General features: G+C 48.0%; 1 protein-coding gene across 1 annotated transcript in view; it reads left to right on the top strand.

Annotated features, from left to right (window-relative positions):
• Window positions 1-22,815, top strand: part of CPNE9 (copine family member 9) — a 60,171-nt gene that overhangs the window by 27,290 nt on the left and 10,066 nt on the right. Inside the window, exons 6-12 of the mRNA XM_028719716.2 lie at window positions 2,378-2,454; window positions 5,129-5,192; window positions 7,436-7,539; window positions 8,861-8,965; window positions 10,177-10,218; window positions 13,479-13,554; window positions 22,264-22,317. Coding sequence (XP_028575549.1) covers window positions 2,378-2,454; window positions 5,129-5,192; window positions 7,436-7,539; window positions 8,861-8,965; window positions 10,177-10,218; window positions 13,479-13,554; window positions 22,264-22,317 — 522 coding nt within the window. The remainder of the gene's footprint in view (window positions 1-2,377; window positions 2,455-5,128; window positions 5,193-7,435; window positions 7,540-8,860; window positions 8,966-10,176; window positions 10,219-13,478; window positions 13,555-22,263; window positions 22,318-22,815) is intronic.

Here is a 22,815-nt window from a genome sequence, read left to right as displayed (position 1 = left end):
TGCCTCCCGCCCCTTGAAGCGGCCACGCTGCCCTCTGCTGGTGGAGCCAGGTAGAGTGTGGTTGGGCTTGACCAAGCCAGGTTAGCAACATAGGAAATTGCCTTACAGCAAGGCAGAGGGTTGCATACCCTCCAACATGGCACAGAGGAAAATCGGGATGCAAGTCTTTTGGAGCCACGCTCCTGCGTGAGACACGTGGCTCGCGAGAGAGCACAGGCCCCCGATCTTTTTTGGGGGGGTGACCTTGCAGGAGCCAAAATGGGACATTTCAGGATCCAGTCTGAAGCTGGGATGGCTTCTGTATTTCTGGGATGTCCTGTGATCAGCCCATTGAGCACAGAGCATTGTTGACATGCTGTCTGGCACATAGCTGTCAACTTACAGATTTGAAAATAAGGGGCCAGCAGCCTTGAAAATAAGGGACCAGCAGCCAAAATAAGGGGCCTGCAGCCTCACCTGTTCCAGGCACTCCAGTCTTCCTGTCCTCCTGCAGTCTGGTCAAACTCATGCTGGTAACTTCGAGAACACTGTCCAACCAACTTTGTAACCAGAGGTTCAACTGAATAGAATCTGAATCACATGCACCACAAGGCCTATTCAGCCTCAACTTAAAATGGCTCCCCGGCCTGGCTTTGCACTGCAAAGTTTGCAGCAGCACGTGCAACAAAATGGCGTCCAGTATTCAAAAACCCCCTCAGCTTGCATTAACTAGCCACACACAAGGCATGCAAGCTCCACCCCCCAGTCGTTCTTAGACTTCTTATTGGGTGAGCAACACAGCCAAGCAACACAGTTGGAGCCTCCCTCCTCCCTGGCTGGCAGGGAGGGAGGGAGAGGAGCTGCTTCCTTTGAAATTTAAGGGACATCATTTAAGGGACATTTAAGGGACATCTATCAATAAGGGACAGCAGTGGGACATGGCGCTGGAATAAGGGGCTGTCCCTTCAAATAAGGGACACTTGACAGCTATGGTCTGGCAGCAGCTCTCTGGCATTCCCAGGTGGGAATCTGTCCCAAGCTCTACCTGGAGACACCAGCAATTGCAAGTGGGACTTTTTGCATGCAGTGCTCTTGATGCGGCCCTTGCCATGGGTTGGGAGGGGGACAGCGGTGGGAGAGAGCACCCCTCTCAGCCAGCTTTTGTGTACATAGACCACGCCTGGTGTAAAAACAGTCGCCACCCTGGCTCCATGCCTGAGCACAGCGACTCCAGGGCATGGGCAAAAAATAGCAGAGCAGCGGACTGCCTTAAGCTCAGCTCTCATGCTGCTGAGCCCAAAGAAACACGCACAGGGAGCAGAATTCACCAGCAATGGTTTACTGAGGTTTAAAAGAGTAAAATGGTTGCAAAGTCCAAGTTCTGACAGGATCCCCAGTAAGGCTAAAAAATACTTCTTCAGCTCATGAGAGCGCATTCACTTACAGAAAAGAAAAGAACAGACAGGATAGATAGACTGTACAGTGGTACCTCGGGTTACATACGCTTCAGGTTACATACGCTTCAGGTTACAGACTCCGCTAACCCAGAAATAGTACCTCGGGTTAAGAACTTTGCTTCAGGATGAGAACAGAAATCGGGCTCCGGCGGCGCGGAGGCAGCAGGAGGCCCCATTAGCTAAAGTGGTGCTTCAGGTTAAGAACAGTTTCAGGTTAAGAACGGACCTCTGAAACGAATTAAGTACTTAACCCGAGGTACCACTGTACAAGAAAGAGATACAGAACCGCTCTGCAGGCAGAAGATATAGACTCATCTCTGAGCAGGGGCCTTGGGTCTCACAGACTCACCTGATAAAACAACAGCTTCAGGCTTGTCTGTTGAGAAAGCGTGAGGAAGTTTTGCACCCATAAAACTCACAATCCCTGACATATTCAGAGTTGGGCCATTTTAAGGCCATGCTTATGACCTTGTGGGGGGCCGGACTATATTTTGGAGGGGGGAAATGAACGAATTCCTATGCCCCACAAATAACCCAGAGATGCATTTTAAATAAAAGGACACATTCTACTCATGTAAAAAACACACTGATTCCTGGACCGTTCGCTGGCCAGATTTAGAAGGCAATTGGGCCAGATCTGGCCCCCGGGCCTTAGTTTGCCTACCCATGTTCAAGTCCTTGCGATGTAGCTGAGATGAGAGGGTGCTTGGCGCTGAGTGGGAAAGTACCTGCAAGATCTCTCAGTTGCCGCAGAAAGCTGGCGATGCAAGAGGGCAGAAATGGGCATTAAATTACAAAATTGTTGGCTCTGTAATGAGGGGTGTGTGTCTCCCTTCCCATCCTCTCCTAACCCCGCAAATCATCTGTGATCTCTCTCTCTCTCTCTCTCTCTCTCTCTCTCTCTCTCTCTCTCTCTCTCTCTCTCTCTCTCTGCCTGGCAGGGCTTCCTAGGACAGGCCTACATAGCCCTGGGCGAGGTCATCGGCTCCCAAAGGGGTCGCCTGGAGCGGCCCCTCACGTGAGTCATCACCATCGTTTATGCTTTTAATTATTTCATAAAACTCGTACACCGCTTGATTGGTTTTTTTGTTTTTTAAAAAAAGCACCTCAAAGAGATTTACAAAAAGATGAAAGGAGATAATTGGGGGGGGGGGGGAATACAGCGATACTTTAAAAGCATACAAAAAGTTAAAGTACAAAAAGAGAATAAAAAATTATTTGAATGCCACCTTTCCATGGTAAACTGTCCTCAAGATCACTCCCTCCCGGCTGGGCAATAATTATTTGGGAAATAATCCACAAAAGCGAGACTTCCCTCCAGAGTGAATGACGGTTTGTTCGCTTCTAAGGTGAAGAACCAGCGGTGATTTGTTTTATTTAGTTCGTTTTGCCAATATGTCTTTAAAATGGGGGTGGAGAATTTGTGTTGGACTCCAGGTCCCACTAGCCCCGGCCAGCATGGCCGATGATGGTCAAGGATAATGGGAGTTGTAGTCCAGCATTGACAGTAACAGGTTCCCCATTTCTTCTTTAAAACATGGAGCTTCCACAATCATGGTGGTCCTTGAACGTGCTCGGGGTTTTTTATGCCCATTTTAGCTCGGTTTGTAAATGTTTGATACCCCCAAAGGTAATGAGAAAGAAAATATTAATAAAGGCCTTTCAGTGCTGTAGCTTTCGTTTGTTAAATTCTAAGTGCAGGGAGACTTTTCAGCATCCTTCGCCCCCTGGAAAGGGCACCTTCCTTCAGCTCTGAACCACGTGTTTTAATTTTTCTTAAAAGTGAAGTAATTGACGAATCAGTTCAAAGCATCCTCGTTAATTGATTTATTAAGACGTTTAATTGATTGGCAGCCTAGTGAAAAGCAGAATCTAGCTCCCTAGAGGGGCATGCCAGCCAAGTGGACAGAAAGGGATGCTTATTTCAACTCTCCAAACCTGGAGATATGTTCTGCTGACCACTTGAGCTTCAGGGTCTGAGTAGCCGGTTTGAAGATTTGAGTGAGAAGCGTTAAGGTTGGGGACGTTCCCAAAACGAAGCCCGTTGGCTTGAAACACCTTGCGCCGAATGCCTCCTGCTGTGACGCAAAGGCCCCGCCAGAACCACCCGTCTCCCCCTTTTGGGCTTTTCAGCTAGCAGCAAGGGCAAAATGGAGGCTATCAGGACCTGTCGCTCTTTCCATCACTAATTATTTTTGACAGGGCGTCCTTCTCACCACTGCCTGTCTCCCAAATACACAAAGTCAGAATGGATTGGCCGCTGCCACACTGATTAAAGTCAATTTGCCATGTTGCAAAGGGGGAAACAGGGCCTGTCACTGCCACGCCACCCAGCCTCTGCACTGCTCCCATCTCCCTCTATGTCTCCTCCACGCAAGGGGTCTTGATCCCGCTAATAAGGCTCATGCCAGGGATGGGGGAAGCTACGGCCCTCCAGATTTTTGGGGACTCCTACTCCCAACAGATGGGACGCGGGTGGCGCTGTAGGTTAAACCACAGAGCCTAGGACTTGCCAATCAGAAGGTCGGCGGTTCAAATCCCCGCGATGGGGTGAGCTCCCATTGCTCGGTCCTTGCTCCTGCCAACCTAGCAGTTCAAAAGGACGTCAAAAGTGCAAGTAGATAAATAGGTACCGCTCCGGCGGGAAGGTAAACGGCGTTTCCGTGTGCTGCTCTGGTTCACCAGAAGCGGCTTAGTCATGCTGGCCACATGACCCGGAAGCTGTACGCTGGCTCCCTCGGCCAATAAAGCAAGATGAGCGCCGAAACCCCAGAGTCGGCCACGACTGGACCTAATGGTCAGGGGCCCCTTTACCTTTACCTTACTCCCAACATGTCCAGCCAGATGGTCAGTGGTCAAGGATGATGGAAGTCAGACTCGAACAACTAGGGATGTGGGGTGGTGGTGGTGGTAATATAAGTGACTTTCCATATCATGCTACTCAAATGGCAGATTTTAGGTTAGGTGCTGGGGGTTCTTTGTCAATCTAATCTCCCTTTACAGCTTTTGTTTTCTAGTTCAGGGGGAACTTTGACTTGAATGTCCAGGAACAACCATGGTGGGCTCCTTGTTGTTCTGAAGCAATGCATTCTGGGAATTCTCTGGCACTGAGTGCGGAGGAGTTTTTTATCTTGTGTTTTGCCAGCCACACACACAGAAAGTCACTTTATGAGGATTAGTTACATCTTAGCACCTTGTTAAGAGCCTGTTATTCCTTTTAGTTAAGGTGATTACAGAGGGATTAAAATAGGGGAATTAGCAGCAGGGTAAAAGGCTGGGCCAAAAAGAGATCGCTCTCACTTTGTTGCTGTATTTCAGGGGTATTTCAGGGATAAGGAACCTGGGGCCCCTTTAGATAGGACTGGGCTCCAACTTCCATCAGCCCCAGCCAGCATAGCCATTGGTCAAGGACAATGGGAGTTGTAGTCCAACATTTGGGAGGGCTGCCGGTTCCCCATCCTTCTTGCAGCGCCAAAGAAGAGGCAGCCAAGTTCTTGGCTAAGGCTTTGCACTTGTTGGTGGTTCAGAGTAATATTTGAACTTTCTCCCCCGAGTCCTGTCCAGTTACTCCAGTAACGTCACCACACAAGTGTCAGCAAAGCCAGCACGAATGAGGCCTTTCTGTGTGCAGCCATGGGATGTAAAGTACTTTCGAACTAAACCTGTGTCTCTCTCTCTTTCTTTCCTTTTAGGGGGGTTCCAGGCAAGAAGTGCGGCACAATTGTGCTGTTCGCCGAGGAACTCAGCAATTGTCGGGTGAGTTGCCTCCCAATGTTGCTGGGAACCGTAGTTTCTGCCTCACCAAGCTACCCTTCCTAGCACCTGTGGCAAACTACAGTTCCCAGAATTCTTTGAGGGGAAAGTCACATGCTTTAAATGTATGTTGAATGCGGTTTAAATGTATGGCATGCATCTGCACTCATTGAACGCAGCAGGGCTTGCTTCAGAAATGTATAAAGGTAAAGGTACCCCTGCCCATACGGGCCAGTCTTGACAGACTCTAGGGTTGTGCACCCATCTCACTCTATAGGCCGAGGGCCAGCGCTGTCCGCAGACACTTCCGGGTCACGTGGCCAGCGTGACATTGCTGCTCTGGCGAGCCAGAGCCGCACACGGAAACACCGTTTACCTTCCCGCCAGTAAGCGGTCCCTATTTATCTACTTGCACCTGGGGGTGCTTTCGAACTGCTAGGTTGGCAGGCGCTGGGACCGAGCAGCAGGAGCGCACCCCACCGCGGGGATTCGAACCGCCGACCTTTCGATCGGCAAGCCCTAGGCGCTGAGGCTTTTACCCACAGCACCACCCGCGTCCCTTCAGAAATGTATAGGATCGCACAAATATGGCAGTGATGCATTTAGATGGATTTTTGAACGCCTGCTACATTTCAGTCAGGGCGAGCCAATGCATTGCCCTCCAGACTACAACTCCCATCATCCCTAATCACTGGCTATGTCGGCTGGCTCCAGCAACATCTGGAGAACCACAGGTTCCCTGTCCCTGTTTAAAAGGATGCTTTCTTCACTGGGCATAGATGACCGGCGAAATGGCAGTTGAGGGGAAGGCCTGAGCACAACCCAAAATAAACCCTCTGTGTGGATATAACCTTATTGTTGTCCCCAACCAGCGATTTCGCCAACAACTGGTGACCGAGTGGTTCTCTGGGCTCAGGGCCACAGAGTGGGATGAAGTAAGGCAACAACATCTTGGGGCAACAACTGTCCAAAAAGGAAACTGGAGTCCAGGATTTTGCAGGCCTCTGATGACTGACCTGCCTCACCTTTGTTGTATCCATCCACCATTTCCCTCCCTCTTGCCCTTAGCTCATGGGTAGGAAAACTAAGGCTCGGGGGCCGGATCTGGCCCAATCGCCTTCTAAATTCGGCCCACGGACTCCCGCGGTCCGGGAATCAGCGTGTTTTTACATGAGTAGAATGTATCCTTTTTTAAAAAAATGCATCTCTGGGTTATTTGTGGGGCATAGGAATTCGTTCACATATTTTTTTCAAAATATAGTCCAGCCTCTCACAAGGTCTGAGGGACAGTGGACTGGCCCCCTGCTTAAAAAGTTTGCTGACCCCTGCCTTAGCCCTTTCTTAAATGCTTCAGTATGCTTCAGGTACATCACCTGACACCTCCTTGATTTCAGGCTATAAAGCTTTCTTTCTGCTTTTCCCCCTGCCGTATCGGTTTCTTCTACCCATGAACTGTTCACTCTACAAACACAGCGCCTCTTGCACTAAGCTTGTGCTGCTGGCTGTGTCCTCACGCTACAGTAAGCCCACAACTTACACAGGGGTTACGTTCCGGGGATCACACCTAAAGCCGAAACAGGCAGCGACCGTTTTGCACACATTCAATTGTTGCGCGACTACTGACGCATGGGTCCTTTGGGACCTGGAGGAGGGCACAAAGGGGGCAGAACTGGGTGGGGCGGGCTTATGCCCTTTTAAAATGGCACATCCTATGCCCCTTTTAAAATGTGGGGTTTTTTTGAGGAGGGGTTATTGGGCTGTTGTTTTTATTTTGACAATATATCTTGCGGTTTTATATTTTGATTTTGTTCTGTGAACCGACCGCCCTGAGACCTCCGGGTATAGCGTGGGATATAAATTCAATTAAAAAATTATTATTATTTGCCCTGCGCTGAAGTACACAGGGACCAGGAACAAACCAGCCCCCCACGCAGAGTGGTCACTACCTGTATGGTCAAAACACATTGGGTTCAACGGCGGGTGGGATTGCCAAAGTCAGTTCCCTGGAAACCCCAGGAAACTTCCTCCTCCTTGGTCTCAGTGTTGCCCTTGTAAGGAAGAGGAGGGCGGAGACAAAATGATAATTCGTTGGCCCTGCCTACGATTGGCTGCGGCTGTGCCTCTCATGGGCTCTGGCGCCACCTGCTGTTGTCCTCCTGCATTACGCTCTGCCAGTCCCATGAGCTATGCATATATTAGTCTTGACGATGTCCCCACCTCAATCTGATATAGCTTTTCCCTTCCAGGACATTATCACCATGCAGCTGTGTGCGAACAAACTGGACAAGAAGGATTTCTTTGGCAAATCCGACCCCTTCCTTGTCTTCTACCGCAGCAACGAGGATGGCACGTACGCAAGAAATACCTGACACCCGCCTTAACTGTAATGTTTGTGGCAGAGCCATTCCTTGATCCAGAACACAAATTCCAGAACGCAGTAGGCAGAGGGAGAGGGGAGTTCTGGAAGGAAGAAGGTCTAGCCTGCGTGTAGCTGTAAGCAAGGAAGGATCTCTAAAATATACCTCCTGCCTAATAAGAGTGGTCTGAGTCCAGGTTCTTATTTCCCAGGACTCTGAACACAACACATGTAGAATTGTAGCTCTGGAAGGAACCCCAAAGGTCATCCATTCCAACCCCTCTACAATGCAGCAGTTTCTGTGCTTTACTCATATTCCATTTGACACTGTGACATTTAAAGCAGCATCATACCACTTCAAACAGTCAGGGCTTTCCCCCCCCCCGCCCCAATGAATCCTGGGAGCTGTAGTTTGTTAAGGGTGCTGAGAGTTATCAGGAGACACCCCCCCCCATGGTCCTCACAGAGCTACAGTTCCCCGAGTTGTTCAAGAGTCAAACCCTCTTCCCAGTGAACTCTGAGAATTGTGGCTCTGTGAAGGGAAATGGAGGTCTCCTCACAACTCTCAGCACCCTTAGCAAACTACAGTTCCCAGGATTCTCTGGGGGAAGCCGGGCGCTTTAGGAGCAAGATATGGGCAGACGCTCACCAGAACACATGCTTTTTAATGCGTGTGTAGGAGAAAGGAAAAGATTGAGATCTGCAGCTAAACACGATGTGCTGCGGTCTATGGTTTCTGCTTAAAGGTAAAGGGACCCCTGACCATTAGGTCCAGTTGTGGCCGACTCTGGGGTTGCGGTGCTCATCTTGCTTTATTGGCCGAGGGAGCCAGCGTACAGCTTCCGGGTCATGTGGCCAGCATGTCTAAGCCGCTTCTGGCAAACCAGAGCAGCGCACGGAAACGCCGTTTACCTTCCCGCTGGAGTGGTACCTATTTATCTACTTGCACTTTGACATGCTTTCGAACTGCTAGGTTGGCAGGAGCTGGGACCGAGCAACGGGAGCTCACCCCGCCACGAGGATTCGAACCGCCGACCTTCGGATCGGCAAGTCCTAGGCTCTGTGGTTTAACCCACAGTGCCACCCGCGTCCCTTATGGTTTCTGCTTAGATGTAGCTAGAAGTACAGGACCCTTGTGCTCATGAGATGAATCCCTAACGTATCGTACGGCCTGCCCAAGTCATAACCCTTAACCATCCATATTTCCCGCCATGGCTATATTGCCTTTTCGTTTGTGCCGCCATGCCCACAAACACACACAGCAGCACTTCCTGTTCTCCTGTGCCCATTGCCATGACCCTTTTCCTGGTTCCAGGTTCACCATCTGCCACAAGACGGAGGTCGTGAAGAACAACCTGAATCCCGTGTGGCAGCCATTTTCCATCCCTGTGCGGGCCCTGTGCAATGGGGACTATGACAGGTCAGAGTTTATATACTGTTCTGATAATTGATAATTGTAAGGTTCTCACACACACAGTGGGCCGCACTACAAAAAAACTTCCTTCAAAATTGAGAAGTACAGCGGTACCTCAGTTTTCGAGCATCTCGGAAGCCGAACGTTTCGTTTTTTTCTAACACCGAAAACCCGGAAGTAATTGCTTCCATTTTTGAACACTTTTCGGAAGTCGAATGACTTCCACTGTATTTTTTTAAAAAAAAATTTCAATTGACTTTGCTGACCAACATTTGCGCCTCGGCTGTCGAACATTTTGGAAGTCAAACGGTCTTCCAGAACAGATTACCGTACAGTGGTACCTCGGGTTACATACGCTTCAGGTTACATATGCTTCAGGTTACAGACTCCGCTAACCCAGAAATAGTGCTTCAGGTTAAGAACTTTGCTTCAGGTTGAGAACAGAAATCGTTCTTCGGCGGCACGGCGGCAGCAGGAGGCCCCATTAGCTAAAGTGGTTAAGAACAGTTTCAGGTTAAGAACGGACCTCCGGAACGAATTAAGTACTTAACCCGAGGTACCACTGTATGTTCGACAACCGAAGTACCACTGTATTCTCTGGAAACAATAAGGCACTTTGTTTTAGCACATGGAACAATCCTGAAACCATCTTGGCTGTCTTAGTGACCCCAAATATTTCCCCTGAGGTAGAAGGATGTGCCTTGAGGGGGGCGGGGAGGGGAACACTTTTCCAACCTTTCTTTTCACTTACAAATCTTTCAAATCCTGTTGAAAGAGCGTATTTTGTGTATGAATAGGAGAGGGGTGGGGGGGGGGGTCTGTGACAATGGTTTCAGAAACTATTTCAAAAGAATGGCCCTGCAATCAGCAACCATTATCAGGTATCTTGACAAACAGGAGAAAAAGCCACACTTCAGAATCTCCACATAGGGATGGGAGAGACCCTGGCCTGTGATTCTAAAGAGAGATTCTGTCCGCTACGGTAGACAGTACTAAGCTACATGCAGTACTGCTGGGTTAAGGCAGCGGTCTGTGTTCCTGTGTATGGCATCAGGGCTAGTTCCAAGGGTTGAGTATTTCTGACAAAGGTCCTCACAGAGCACCCAAACAGATCAGAGGTTGTGGGAAAGTGTTTCACACACACAAGCCCCACAAGTCGGGGACCTTCTCAGAACCGTAATATTTCTTTCAGCCTTGGTTTGTCACTTGCATTCCAGGACGGTGAAGATTGACGTCTTTGACTGGGACCGGGATGGCAGGTGAGGAGGTGGTGGGGTCTGCATAGTCTCTAGAACATTCTCTAGTTCTGTGGGAGAACCAATCTATGGGTTATTTTGAGGATCAGTCACTCAAGTCAGGATATAAATCACATACATGTGCAATCTTGTAGTGCAGTCCTGTGCACATTTACTTGGAAATATTTTCTTTCTTCTTCTTCGGCGATCACTCATAGTCGAGTAAGATTGTCTTAACAGTGAGCAACACGGTCTTAACAGTGAGTCCGTAAGTGACTGTGGAGGCCAATTCTGGATCCACACGTCCTTCCACAGTGGGGACACAGGTTTCCAGGCGGGAGGGTTTGCCAAGCGTGCCTTCCCTCTTTCGTCCTGAGTTTGAGCATCTTCAAAGTCCATGACACGTTTGGTAAAGGCTGTTCTCCAATTGGAGCACTCGCAGACAAGTGTTTCCTAGTTGTCAGTGTTTATACTGTGTTTTTTTAGATTTGCCTTGAGGCTTTAAACTTATTTTGTTGACCACCAGCATTACACTTTCCATTTTTAAGTTCAGAATAGAGTAGTTGTTGGGAAGACGATAATCAGGCATCCTAACAACATGACCAGTCCAACAAAGTTGAGGTTGAAGAATCATTACCTGGAAATATATCATGTTGAAGTCGCAGGGTTTACTCCTGAGTTACGTGTGTATAGGACTGCAGCTATTTAGGCTAGAATTAGCCTCTGCCAACCCGGTGCCCTCCGGATGTTCGGGGCTATAATTCTCATCAGCCCCACATGCTGGCTGGGGGGTTAAGAGAGTCACAGTCCAGGTTGATGAACTCTCACTTTAATAATGAAAATAAAGAAGCAGCAGAAGAAAAATTCCAAACAACACCATTTTCAAAGTAATTGAGTTGTTCTGTCTTGAACTGAGGCTGGAAGTAGCAAGGAAGGCTTGGCCAGGGCTAAGGGAGAACCATACCAGGACATCTAATGTAGCAAATACGACATTATTAGCAAATAGGCACATAGGCCTAAAAGGTTTACAAGCTAGTGAGGAAAGCACTGTGAGAATAGAATAAAGGAACAGAGCACTTCAGAGCACTAGGGCCAGAAAAGCAGAGTTGCCCTGAAGCAACGGAGGGATCTGCCTCTGCGTTAGGGCTCCCTGAGAGCATCCTCTCTGCTCCTGTTTGCAGAAATATTTCCGCTCTTCCCCTTCCCGGCTTCCAAGCCCCTTTCAAAAACATTCGACCCGAAAGTGCTTTCAGCGCTCCCGTTTTGTGCAGTTCTTTACAAAAAAATATATATCACAGTCTCTGTTTTCTTTCTGGATAGGGCCAAGATCCATGCATGAGAAAGGTGGCAGAGTGAACTGTACCACTTCCGGCTGCAGGTGGGAGATACCATTTCTAATGCTCCCCTGAAAGGAACCTGCAGTTTGTGGGGAGAGAGAGAGAGAGAGAGAGAGAGAGAGAGAGAGAGAGAGAGAGAGAGAGAGAGAGAGAGGAGAGAGGTTTTAGCTCAGCACACTCCCTGCTGTGATTAATTCCCTGCTTGCAGGTTTCTGTTTCTGAATGCAGGAGAGCACTCAGAAACAGTTATCTCTTTCCCCGCCTGCTTTCTGGACTGGTACATTTTACCATCTCAATCTGCTGCAGCCTGGAGGGCACTAAGTTGGCCAAGGTTGTTCTGGTGTATATGTAGATCTATGAAGCAGGAGTGCAGAACCTGTGGCCTGCTGCTGCTAGGCTACCAGATCTCATCAACCCCAGCTAACATGGCCATTTTGTCTGGGCCTGAGACGGCAGCTGAAGTCTAGCAGCCTTTCACAGAATCATAGCGCTGGAAGGGACCACACGGGTCATCTAGTCCAACCCCCTGCAATGCAGGAATCTTTTTGCCCAACACGGGGATCAAACCCACAACCCTGAGATTCAAGGCTCATAGGTATGCCACTCTTCTAGAAGAGCAAAGAGTCTCTGGTGAGAACTGGAATGGGTGAAGTAGCTGAGATTGTCTTGGGGAGTAGGAGCTCGATGCTTGGTGTTCTGGAATTATTATTATTATTATTATTATTATTATTATTATTATTATTATTATTACTGTTCAGGGAAGTTTTTAATGTATGACATTTTAGTGTGTTTTTGGGCTCTGTGGAAGCCACCCAGGGTGGCTGGGGAAACCCAGCCAGATGGGCGGGGTACAAATAATAAGGTAAAAGGTAAAGGTACCCCTGCCCGTACGGGCCAGTCTTGACAGACTCTAGGGTTGTGCGCCCATCTCACTCAAGAGGCCGGGACCCAGCGCTGTCCACAGACACTTCCGGGCCAGCGCAGCACACACGGAAACACCGTTTACCTTCCCGCTAGTAAGCGGTCCCTATTTATCTACTTGCACCCGGGGGTGCTTTCGAACTGCTAGGTTGGCAGGCGAAACACAATATAAAGGTAAAGGGACCCCTGACCGTTAGGTCCAGTCGTGAGCGACTCTGGGGTTGCGCGCTCATCTCGCTTTATTGGCCGAGGGAGCCGGCGTACAGCTTCCGGGTCAAGTGGCCAGCATGACTAAGCTGCTTCTGGCGAACCAGAGCAGCGCACGGAAACGCCATTTACCTTCCCGCCGGAGTGGTACCTATTTATCTACTTGCACTTTGACGTGCTTTCCCTGGCAGGAGCTGGGACCGAGCAACGGGAGCTCACCCCGTCGCGGGGATTCGAACCGCCGAACTTCTGATCGGCAAATCCTAGGCTCTGTGGTTTAACCCACAGCGCCACCCGCGTCCCAAAACACAATATAGAAACAATTTAAAACAACTTTCAGTTGCAGTTTTTAGGTGGCTCCCCAAAATACGCACCTCATGGGTCAAAAGAGATGCAAAGAGATGCATATTCAGCAATCCCAGGAGAAGCTGTATAATAAAAATGCCAGGATGTAGCATCTGTGGGATGGAAGCTCCACCACTTAGGGGCTACTACAGAGAATGCCCTCTCCAAGATTGCCCCACCTCAAGCTTCTGAAAGTGGAGGAACTACCAATAGGACTTCCTCTGCCCATCTTGGCACCCAAGAGGATCTGTAGGAGAGGAGACAGACTTCCAGGTGTTTGGTGCCTGGGTCATTTAGGGCTTTGCACACTAACCTGAACACCTCGAATGGGGTGCTTGAATTGACAGCCAGCGCAGCTGTTTTAACACGGGGGTGCCTTTAAGCAGGGATGCTTAAATAGCTGAGCTCTGACACGAGTGTAAGACTGCGCCAGAACCAATTGGCTGAACTGTTTCTTCCTCTTTGGCCCAACAGCCATGATTTTATCGGGGAGTTTGCCACAAGCTACAGAGAGCTCTCTCGGGCCCAGAACCAGTTCACCGTCTATGAGGTAAGCTTCTTTCAACTTAAATACTTAACACTGAGCAACGCTAGTTTTTGTTTGTGGGGTTGTTTTTTGCATGGCTAGAGTTGTAACTTGAATCAACAGATTGTGTTTCTAGAGTGGAATCCTCTGAATGTACCAGACTTGTAAGAGCTGTGAATGGTGTTGTTCTTGTTTTTTGTAAAAACTTCATGTTTCTAGTCCCCATTGGTATGGGGGGAAAGCTCAAAAGAATGAAGGCCATGGCCTGGATTTGGTTTCCACTGTGGACTTTTTCAGGCTGTGTACACACTATACCTTTAAAACACACTCTTTCCCTCAAAGAATTCTGGGCACTGTAGTTTGCTAAGGATTGCTGGGAATTGTAACTCTGTGAGGAGTAAACTACAGGGCCCAGAATTCTTTGAGGGGGGAAACATACTCTGAATGGCGTTTTAAAGGAACAGGTGGTGTGCAGCCTTAGTTGCCAGCTTTTGAACTGGCCCCTGTCAATGTCCCTTTAATGGTGATTTGATCCACAACAATTAATAGGTGATAAGCTTTGGCCAGGGGTCAGCAGACTTTTTCAGCAGGGGGCTGGTCCACTGTCCCTCACACCTTGGGGGGGGCTGGACTATATTTTGGGGGGGAAATGAACAAATTCCTATGCCCCACAAATAACCCAGAGATGCATTTTAAATAAAAGGACACATTCTACTCATGTAAAAACACGCTGATTCCCGGACCGTCCGCAGGCCAGATTTAGAAGGCGATTGGGCCGGATCCGGCCCCCGGGCCTTAGTTTGCCTACCCATGGCTTTGGCTCTTTTCATGCTGCAATAAGCTTCAGCACTTAATTTCTGCTGATCAGACTGATCAGTTGAAGGCAGAAGAGGGGCCGCAGCTGAGAGCCAGAGGACATACCGTATTTTTCGCTCTATAGGACGCACTTTTTCCCCTCCAAAAATGAAGGGGAAATGTGTGTGCGTCCTATGGAGCGAATGCAGGCTTTCGCTGAAGCCTGGAGAATTTTTTTTTTCTTCATTCCCCCCCCCCCTAAAAACTAGGTGGGCCCTATGGAGCGAAAAATACGGTACTTTTCATGCATAAGGCGCCAGGTTTAATCCTTGGCAACTACATCAGGCAATAGGAAAGAACCATGGAGAGCTGCTGCCATCCAAGTAGACAGTATTGGGCTAGGTAGACAAATAGTCTGACCCGGTATAAATCACGCTCTTAGGAGCAGACTGGACTGCATTTGGAAGCTGACTTGTATTGAGTCAGACCGTTGCTCCATCAATCTAGATCAATATTGTCTACACTGACTGGCAGCAGCTCTCCAGGGTTAAAGGTGCAGACACTCCCAGCCATGCCTGGAGATGCCGGGAATCGAACCTGGGATGCTCTGTGTGCAAAGCAGGTGCTTTACCCCTGAGCTCTTAGATGTTTCTTTTCTTTTCTGGCCAGTTGGCAACCCAGTCATTACTCCCCAGCCACTGCTTACTGGTTTCCAATATCTCAAGTCCCATTATTCCTCCCCCGCCCTAACTGTGTTGTATTGAGAACAAACCATGTACATCCCCACCCTAGATGATGCTGTCTCAATAAGTATTATTACCACTTTGGGTGATGTTGCACAGTTTGCGCCTGCAGTTTAATAAAATCCAGCATCTCTGATCTGGCAGAGGGAATAAATAATCATCCTGAATCTGCTCACAGCGAACTTCAGCTTGCGGCGTTATGAGAAATAGGGGGAGCATTAGGGGCTGGCGGGAGGTGGGATACCAAACAAGATTTATTTGGGATGCCTTGGCAGGCAGACTCTGCTCGTGCTCAGAGTTGCTTCAGATAATATATTTAGCATGCAGCCATGTCACACGGTATATGCTAAAAAAGTTACCATTGTGTTCAATAATATACAGTGGTACCTCAGGTTAAGTACTTAATTCGTTCTGGAGGTCCATACTTAACCTGAAACTGTTCTTAACCTGAAGTACCACTTTAGCTAATCGGGCCTCCCACTGCTGCCACGCCGCCGGACCACGATTTCTGTTCTTATCCTGAAGCAAAGTTCTTAACCTGAAGCACTATTTCTGGGTTAGCGGAGTCTGTAACCTGAAGCGTATGTAACCTGAGGTACCACTGTACAGTCGTACCTTGGAAGTCGAACGGAATCTGTTCCGGAAGTCCGTTCGACTTCCAAAACGTTCGGAAACCAAAGTAAGGCTTCTGATTGGCTGCAGGAAGCTCCTGCAGCCAATCGGGAGCCGCGGAAGTCCCATCGGACATTCAGGTTCCAAAGAACATTCGCAAACACTCACTTCCAGGTTTGCAGCATTCAGAAGCCAAAACATCCGAGTACCAAGGTGTTAGGGATCCAAAGTCAGACTGTATATGGATGTGTGAAGGAAATAATTTTCCCCACAGCTGCTGCTCCCCACCCCAAAATGCTGCCTGCCCATCCCAATCCCTGGCACTCTCCCAATTTTGTTGGGCTCCGTTTCCCATCAGCCCCAGCCAGAATGGTCAGGGATGATGGGAGCTGTAGTTCAAAACATCTGGAGGGCACCAGGTTGGGGTCCAGGTTCAATTCTGGCATCTCCAGACAATGGCTGAGAAAGACCTGGAGAGCAACTGACTGTCAGTGTGTTTAGTTTATTTATTTCCTATCCCACCCTTCCTCTATAAGGAGCTCAAGGTGATCTACACGGTTCCCTTTCTCATTTTATCCTTGCAACAACCCTGTGAGGTAGGTTAGGATGAGAAACGGTAGCTGGCTCAAGCTCACAGGGAGCGTTGTGGCTGAGCGAGGATTCAAACCGTGGGCCAGAAGCGGCCGGCGGAGGTCATTTGACCGGCCCATGAGCCCCAAACTGAGCTGCCTGCTCTCGCGCTGTGCTGAACCGGCGCATTGTGGCGCGGGGACTCACTTCCGCGGCACCAGAAATCACATCTGCGCATGCGCAGACGCTGGGAATCACAGGCATGGGCGCTCATGCACTCGCACAATCCTGCCCACAGAGGGATCTCTGTGGGACCATTCTGGCCCAGGCAAGATAAACCTTGCCGAGCCCTGAACTAGATGGTCACAGGGTCTGTAAGGCGGCAGCCAAGAAGGTGGGCTGGCTAGTGACTTGTGGGGGAGCCAGGCTGGAGTGCGTCTTTCCTTGAATCAGGGCCCCGGCATCTGGAACTATTTCCGCATATAAACTATTTGCAGGGCGGCAGTACTCCGCTTGTGGCAATCTGAAATGGCCAACAGATATCTCTGTGGTACCCACTCCGTTGCTGAGACAAAAAGTGTTATGTACTGAAGTTCTCACCCTGGGCCAGCAGGGGGATACTGTAGATAGTTATGCAAATAAGGGATCGAAAATGACGTTCAGTGATTGGATAGTTTTAGAAAATTGTTACAGTTACGTTGTACTGGAGCTCTATATAAGCAGGCTGACTGAACCCTTCAGTTCAGCTCTGTTCTGGCCTGTGAATAAACAAGAACTGTTTGAAGAATCGCTGTGTTGTCTGATATGCTCACCCACAACGTAACAAAAAGTATGGGCACAGGGGGCATGGAGGAGACCCTTCATGAACTCCACAAGGCCGCCCCGACTCTCGCCAGATTTAGCCCAATCATCCTGCCTCATGTAGCATTCTTAAAATGGTAGCTGAGTGGGGCGTCTGCCTGTATTCCTAGCATGGCGTCACACAGTGTATTTTGCCACACAAACAGAAGAGCATTGGGATGCTCGAGGAAGCTGCCGGCCGGGCCCCCCAGAAGGAAATGCACTACAATCCGTATTGCACTGCAATCTAGATAATTGCCCTAGACAGGAATTTAAAGCAAAAAACGGTTGCGGCAGAAAAGTGACTGGATCTGAGAGGACGTGCTGGTCTCATCTCTCTCTCTTTTTCTTTTGCTGGCAAACCAGACCCACAGGATCACTTTTGAGTTATCTGGATTTCTAGTAGTGGCTTTGTCTATTAAAAAGGAATGAGGCAAATCCCCTATGATTGATTGCCAGCATGATTTAGAATAATGAAGGTGGATGAAGGATGTCAGGCAGGAAGGGGACTGTCGACTCTGTTGCTAAAGTGTTGGGTCGAATTGTAAATGAGCAGTATCCTTTTTTATTTTATTTTTTTGGTAGTGAGAGTTACAGCGAAAGTTGTAGTTATTCTCCTTGCAAAAGATACAGGATACCACATAGGATCAGATGCTGCAACAGACACTGCACTCTTCTTACTCTGTTTTCATTATATTTTGAGTGATGTTGTTGTTGTTGTTACTATTATTATCATTATTATTATTATTAGATTTGGCAATAGCTCTTGGATAAGCAATAAAGGTTTGATTTGATTTTGAGTTATAGATAATAATAATAATAATAATAATAATAATAATAATAATAATAATAATAATAATTTATTATTTATACCCTGCCCATCTGGCTGGGTTTCCCCAGCCACTCTGGGCGGCTTCCAACTGAATATTAAAAACAGTACAGCATCAGACATTAAAAACTTCCCTAAAGAGGGCTGCCTTCAGATGACTTTTAAAAGTAAAATAGTTGTTTATTGCTTTGACATCTGCTGGGAGGGCGTTCCACAGGGCAGGCGCCACTACCGAGAAGGCCCTCTGCCTGGTTCCCTGTAACCTTACTTCTCGCAATGAGGGAACCGCCAGAAGGCCCTCGGCGCTGGATCTCAGTGTCTGGGCTGAATGATGGGGGTGGCGACGCTCCTTCAGATCGCTTTATGTACAAGATCCCCAAAGAGATGTGATGTTCAGAACCTGTCTGGCAACCTGGAAAAACACGTTTGCTTTCCTTTAAGTCAGGCATAGGCAACCTCGGCCCTCCAGCTGTTTTGGGACTACAACTCCCATGATCCCTAGCTAACAGGACCAGTGGTCAGGGATGATGGGAATTGAAGTCCCAAAACATCTGGAGGGCCGAGGTTGCCTATGCCTGCCTTAAGTGAAATTACAAGCAAACTTTGAGCCATATCCCAGTTGCTTCTATCCCAGCTATCTAGTTTGGAACTGACATCCTTCCTTTGGGCCTCATCATCCCCTCTCTCCACCCCTCAAAGAAGCTGTTGCAACACCCATCATCTGCCCTGCTTCTTACTAAAGTTTCCTGTTGCTAGACAGGACGAATTTTTGAATAGAAATTATTGAAAAATATTGATCATGGGAACAGATCTTCCTCCTCCTCCTCCTCCTCCTCCTCCTCCTCCTCCTCCTCTTCCTCTTCTTTTCTTTTCATTTCATTTCAATTTCATACTACTTTATATTTTTAAGGGGAGAAAATATCAAAGCAGTTTACAACCTACATTAAAACAGCAAATAAAACAATCCAGAATAAAACCTTACTGAAGAAAGCCGAATACAAAGTATACATTTAAATACAATTGACATTCATTCAAACATAATTAACAGGAAACTAAAATATTATCCTAAACGTTTTTTTTAAAAAAAAACACTACTGCAGAACGCACGTTTAGCAGAGCAAAGTTAACAAAAGAATTATCTTAAACATTTCCAAAAGAAAGCATCACTAAGTGAAGTCAAATATAAAACAGCATAACTAGCAAAAGAATATAATATTCTCATAAGCACACAACATATCTGCTGCTGTAGCTGCAAATCCTGCCAATGGCGGTTTGTGGAGGGGGCTGTGGACGCTCATGCTATATGAGCTGGGTCTGCACCAAAAGGCAACCAAGAGAGACTCTGTCCTCTTCAGCAGGTTCAGCATTTGTAGCTGGAGTCAATCAGGACCCTGCGCTCCCAGGCCAGGTAGAAAAACTCCTGTAAGGCAGGAGCAGGTCTTCCAGAACTCACAGCCAACTTAGATGAGCAGTTATTAAGAACGTAGAAGGCTGCCTTATACAATGGTACAGTCATACCTCGGGTTACAGATGCTCCAGGTTACGGTTTTTCGGGTTATGGACGCACCGAAACCCGGAAGTACCGGAACGGGTTACTTCTGGGTTTCTGTGGTCACGCATGCGCAGAAGTGCTAAATCACTCTTTGTGCATGCGCAGAAGCACCGAATCGCAACCCACGCATGCTCAGACACGGCGCTGCGGGTTGCAAACACTGTGGGTTGCAAACGTGCCTCCCGCACGGATCACGTTCGCAACCTGAGCGTCCACTGTACCTTGGTTCTCAAACTTAATCTGTTCCGGGGGTCCGTTCCAAAACCAAAGTGTTCCAAAACCAAGGCACGCTTTCCCATAGAAAGTAAGGCAAAACGAATTAATCCGTTCCAGACTTTTCAAAACAACCCCTAAAACAGCAATTTAACATGAATTTTACTATCTAACGAGACCGTTGATCCATAAAATGAAAGCAATAAACAATGTGCTGCAGTCACACAGTCAATCAGTAGCTGAAATGGGTTCCACACAGTCACAAAAACAAAACAAAAAAGCTGTAAAAACACGAAAGAAATAGCAAAAACAGACAGACCTCAGCCTAACACTCAAAACGGAAGTGTGGCACTCAAAATGGAAGCATAACACTCAAGATGGAGCACGTTTGGCTTCCGGAAAACATTCGCAATCCAGAACACTTACTACTGGGTTTGCAGAGTTTGGGTTCCAAGTTGTTTGAGTACCAAGGCATTTGAGAACCAAGGTACCACTGTTCTTACTTATTCCTGCATTGCAGGGGGTTGGAATAGATGGCTCTTGTGGTCCCTTCCAACTCTATGATTCTATGACTGAGGCCCTTGGCCCACAGCGCTCAGAATTGTCTACATTGATTGGCAGTGGCACTCCAGGGTTTGAGGCAGTGGATCTTCCCATCCCCACCTGGAGATACCAGGGATTGAACCGGCAGCCTTCTGGATATTGCTGGATAATGAATCGCTATACTGTGCTGTGTTGGACCTTCATTTGAGCTCTTTTTCCAACTGAAAAGTGGAGACTCAGCAGCATTGAAGAGCGTGCAAGCAAGCAATCCACTTGCACAAGCCGGAACAAGTTAGACCAGCGGTCAACAAACTTTTTCAGCAGTGGGCCGGTCCACTGTCCCTCAGGCCTTGTGGGGGGGCCGGACTATATTTTGGAAGGGGAAAATGAACGGATTCCTATGCCCCACAAATAACCCAGAGGTGCATTTTAAATAAAAGCTGACCCAAAACACCCACCCACCCCACTCACACATGAAAACAAAGACCACCACAGCCAACCACAAATGAACACCCACACCCTAGGCCAACCCCAACCTCTCTCACCACCAGAGGAACACAAGTGAACAACAAAGAACCTGCACAAGCAACGCTGACACCAAACCCAACATATAGTAAGTAAAATAGAAACATCGCCACCCGATCTCACCCCCCCCACCTCTTTCCCCCTTTTCTTCCTAATGTCTCGACAAATGACACTGATTTGTAAAAATGTTACATGGGGAAAAAATACGAGAGAGATATTGCACACACTTTTGTAAATCAAGAAAATCTTTAATAAAATAAATAAATAAAATAAAATAAAATAAAATAAAAGCACAGATTCTACTCATGTAAAAACACCGGGCAGGCCCCACAAATAACCCAGAGATGCATTTTAAATAAAAGGACACATTCTATTCATGTAAAAACACGTCCGTGAGCCAGATTTAGAAGGCGATTGGGCCGGATCCGGTCCCCAGGCCTTAGTCTGCCTACCCACGAGTTAGACAGAAATGAAACCAGGGGCAAGACTACAGAATGTCAGCTGGTGATTGCTAGTCTGAAATTACTTCTTATTGCTGCTGTTTATTGAATTTATAACACTAATGCAGCAGTTCACCCTTGGAGGTGCCGTCCGCTGTCTCTCTCGAGACAGATGGATGCCAACAGTGATTGTCACCCCGCCTTTCCTCCCCACAGATCCCAGGGTGGCAAGCAAATGCACCATTTAACAATAAAAATGGAGCAGCAATATTCTGAAACCGCTAAAACACGCTAAAAGCAATTTGCATTTAAAAATATCTAAAAGCCGTTTCAGTTAAAAACATTCTGTCAGAAACTGCACTTATAAACACCATTCTATCCAACGATCATGGGGGGAACAGGAATACTTTCAAGTTCTTCATGCAAGTTAATAATGATGGAGACAGGCACACCTCACTAGGGAGGGCATTCCACAACCGGGGAGCCACCACTAAAAAGACCCTGTCGCAGTTAATCATCAACCAGGCAGCTTCCAGTGGCAGGACCATCCGCAAGACCTCACCTGGTGATTACAGTGGTACCTCAAGTTACAGATGCTTCAGGTTACAGACGCTTCAGGTTACAGACTCCGCTAACCCAGAAATAGTACCTCGGGTTAAGAACTTTGCTTCAGGATGAGAACAGAAATCGCGCGGCGGTGGCGGGAGGCCCCATTAGACAAAGTGGTACCTCAGGTTAAGATCAGTTTCAGGTTAAGAACAGACCCCCAGAACAAATTAAGTTCTTAACCTGAGATACCACTGTATAGTGTCCAAGATGGTTGATAAAAGAAAAGATGGATAACTTTTTACTTTGTATAAGGGATTGGATTTGGCTTTCCGGACTGTTTGATTGATCCTTAAAATTCCACAATCTGTGTAGCTGCTCAGTTGAGGTTATGATAATGGCCACAAATATGAAGTATAATGGTTGCAAAGGATACAACTTTGGTGACGGTTGTTGGGAGACAAAATGGTGGCTGGAGAGTTGACAACAGAGTCACCTTTCCTTGTTCTTCTGTTTCAACCCCAGGTTTCTAATCCTAGGAAGAAATGCAAGAAGAAAAAATACGTTAACTCTGGGACAGTAAGTATGGGGGATGTTATGTTCTTCTCCTCTCCCCTCACCTTGAATTGCTAAGCGCCAGCTCCAGTTGCTGAAGGGTTTGGCTTGAACCTATAAGACGGGGGAGAGAAAATCTCATGGCTTTCCAGATGTTGCTGGACTACAATTCCCATCGGTCCTCAACCACTGTGGATCAGGGATGATGGGACTTTGAGTCCATCAGCATCTAGAGGAGTGTAGGTACCCTAACCTGCCGCAGAGCATAGATGATCTGGTGAACTGGAGTGGGTTGCTAAGATTCCTGTGTTATTTTGGGGGGCGGGACAAAAATTCCCACCGGTACCACCAGTGGCGTAGCGTGGGTTGTCAGCACCCGGGGCAAGGCAAGTAATTTGCGCCCCCTAACCTGTGGATTTGCGCCCCCTAACCCGTGGATTTGCATCCCCTAACCCATGGATTTGCGCCCCCTAACCCATGGATTTGCGCCCCTAACCCTAACCCCCAGGTGTTGCGCCCGGT

Source organism: Podarcis muralis, chromosome 2, assembly GCF_964188315.1.
Source record: "Podarcis muralis chromosome 2, rPodMur119.hap1.1, whole genome shotgun sequence".
NCBI lineage: Eukaryota > Metazoa > Chordata > Lepidosauria > Squamata > Lacertidae > Podarcis > Podarcis muralis.
This window is presented reverse-complemented; position numbering and strand designations above follow the sequence as displayed.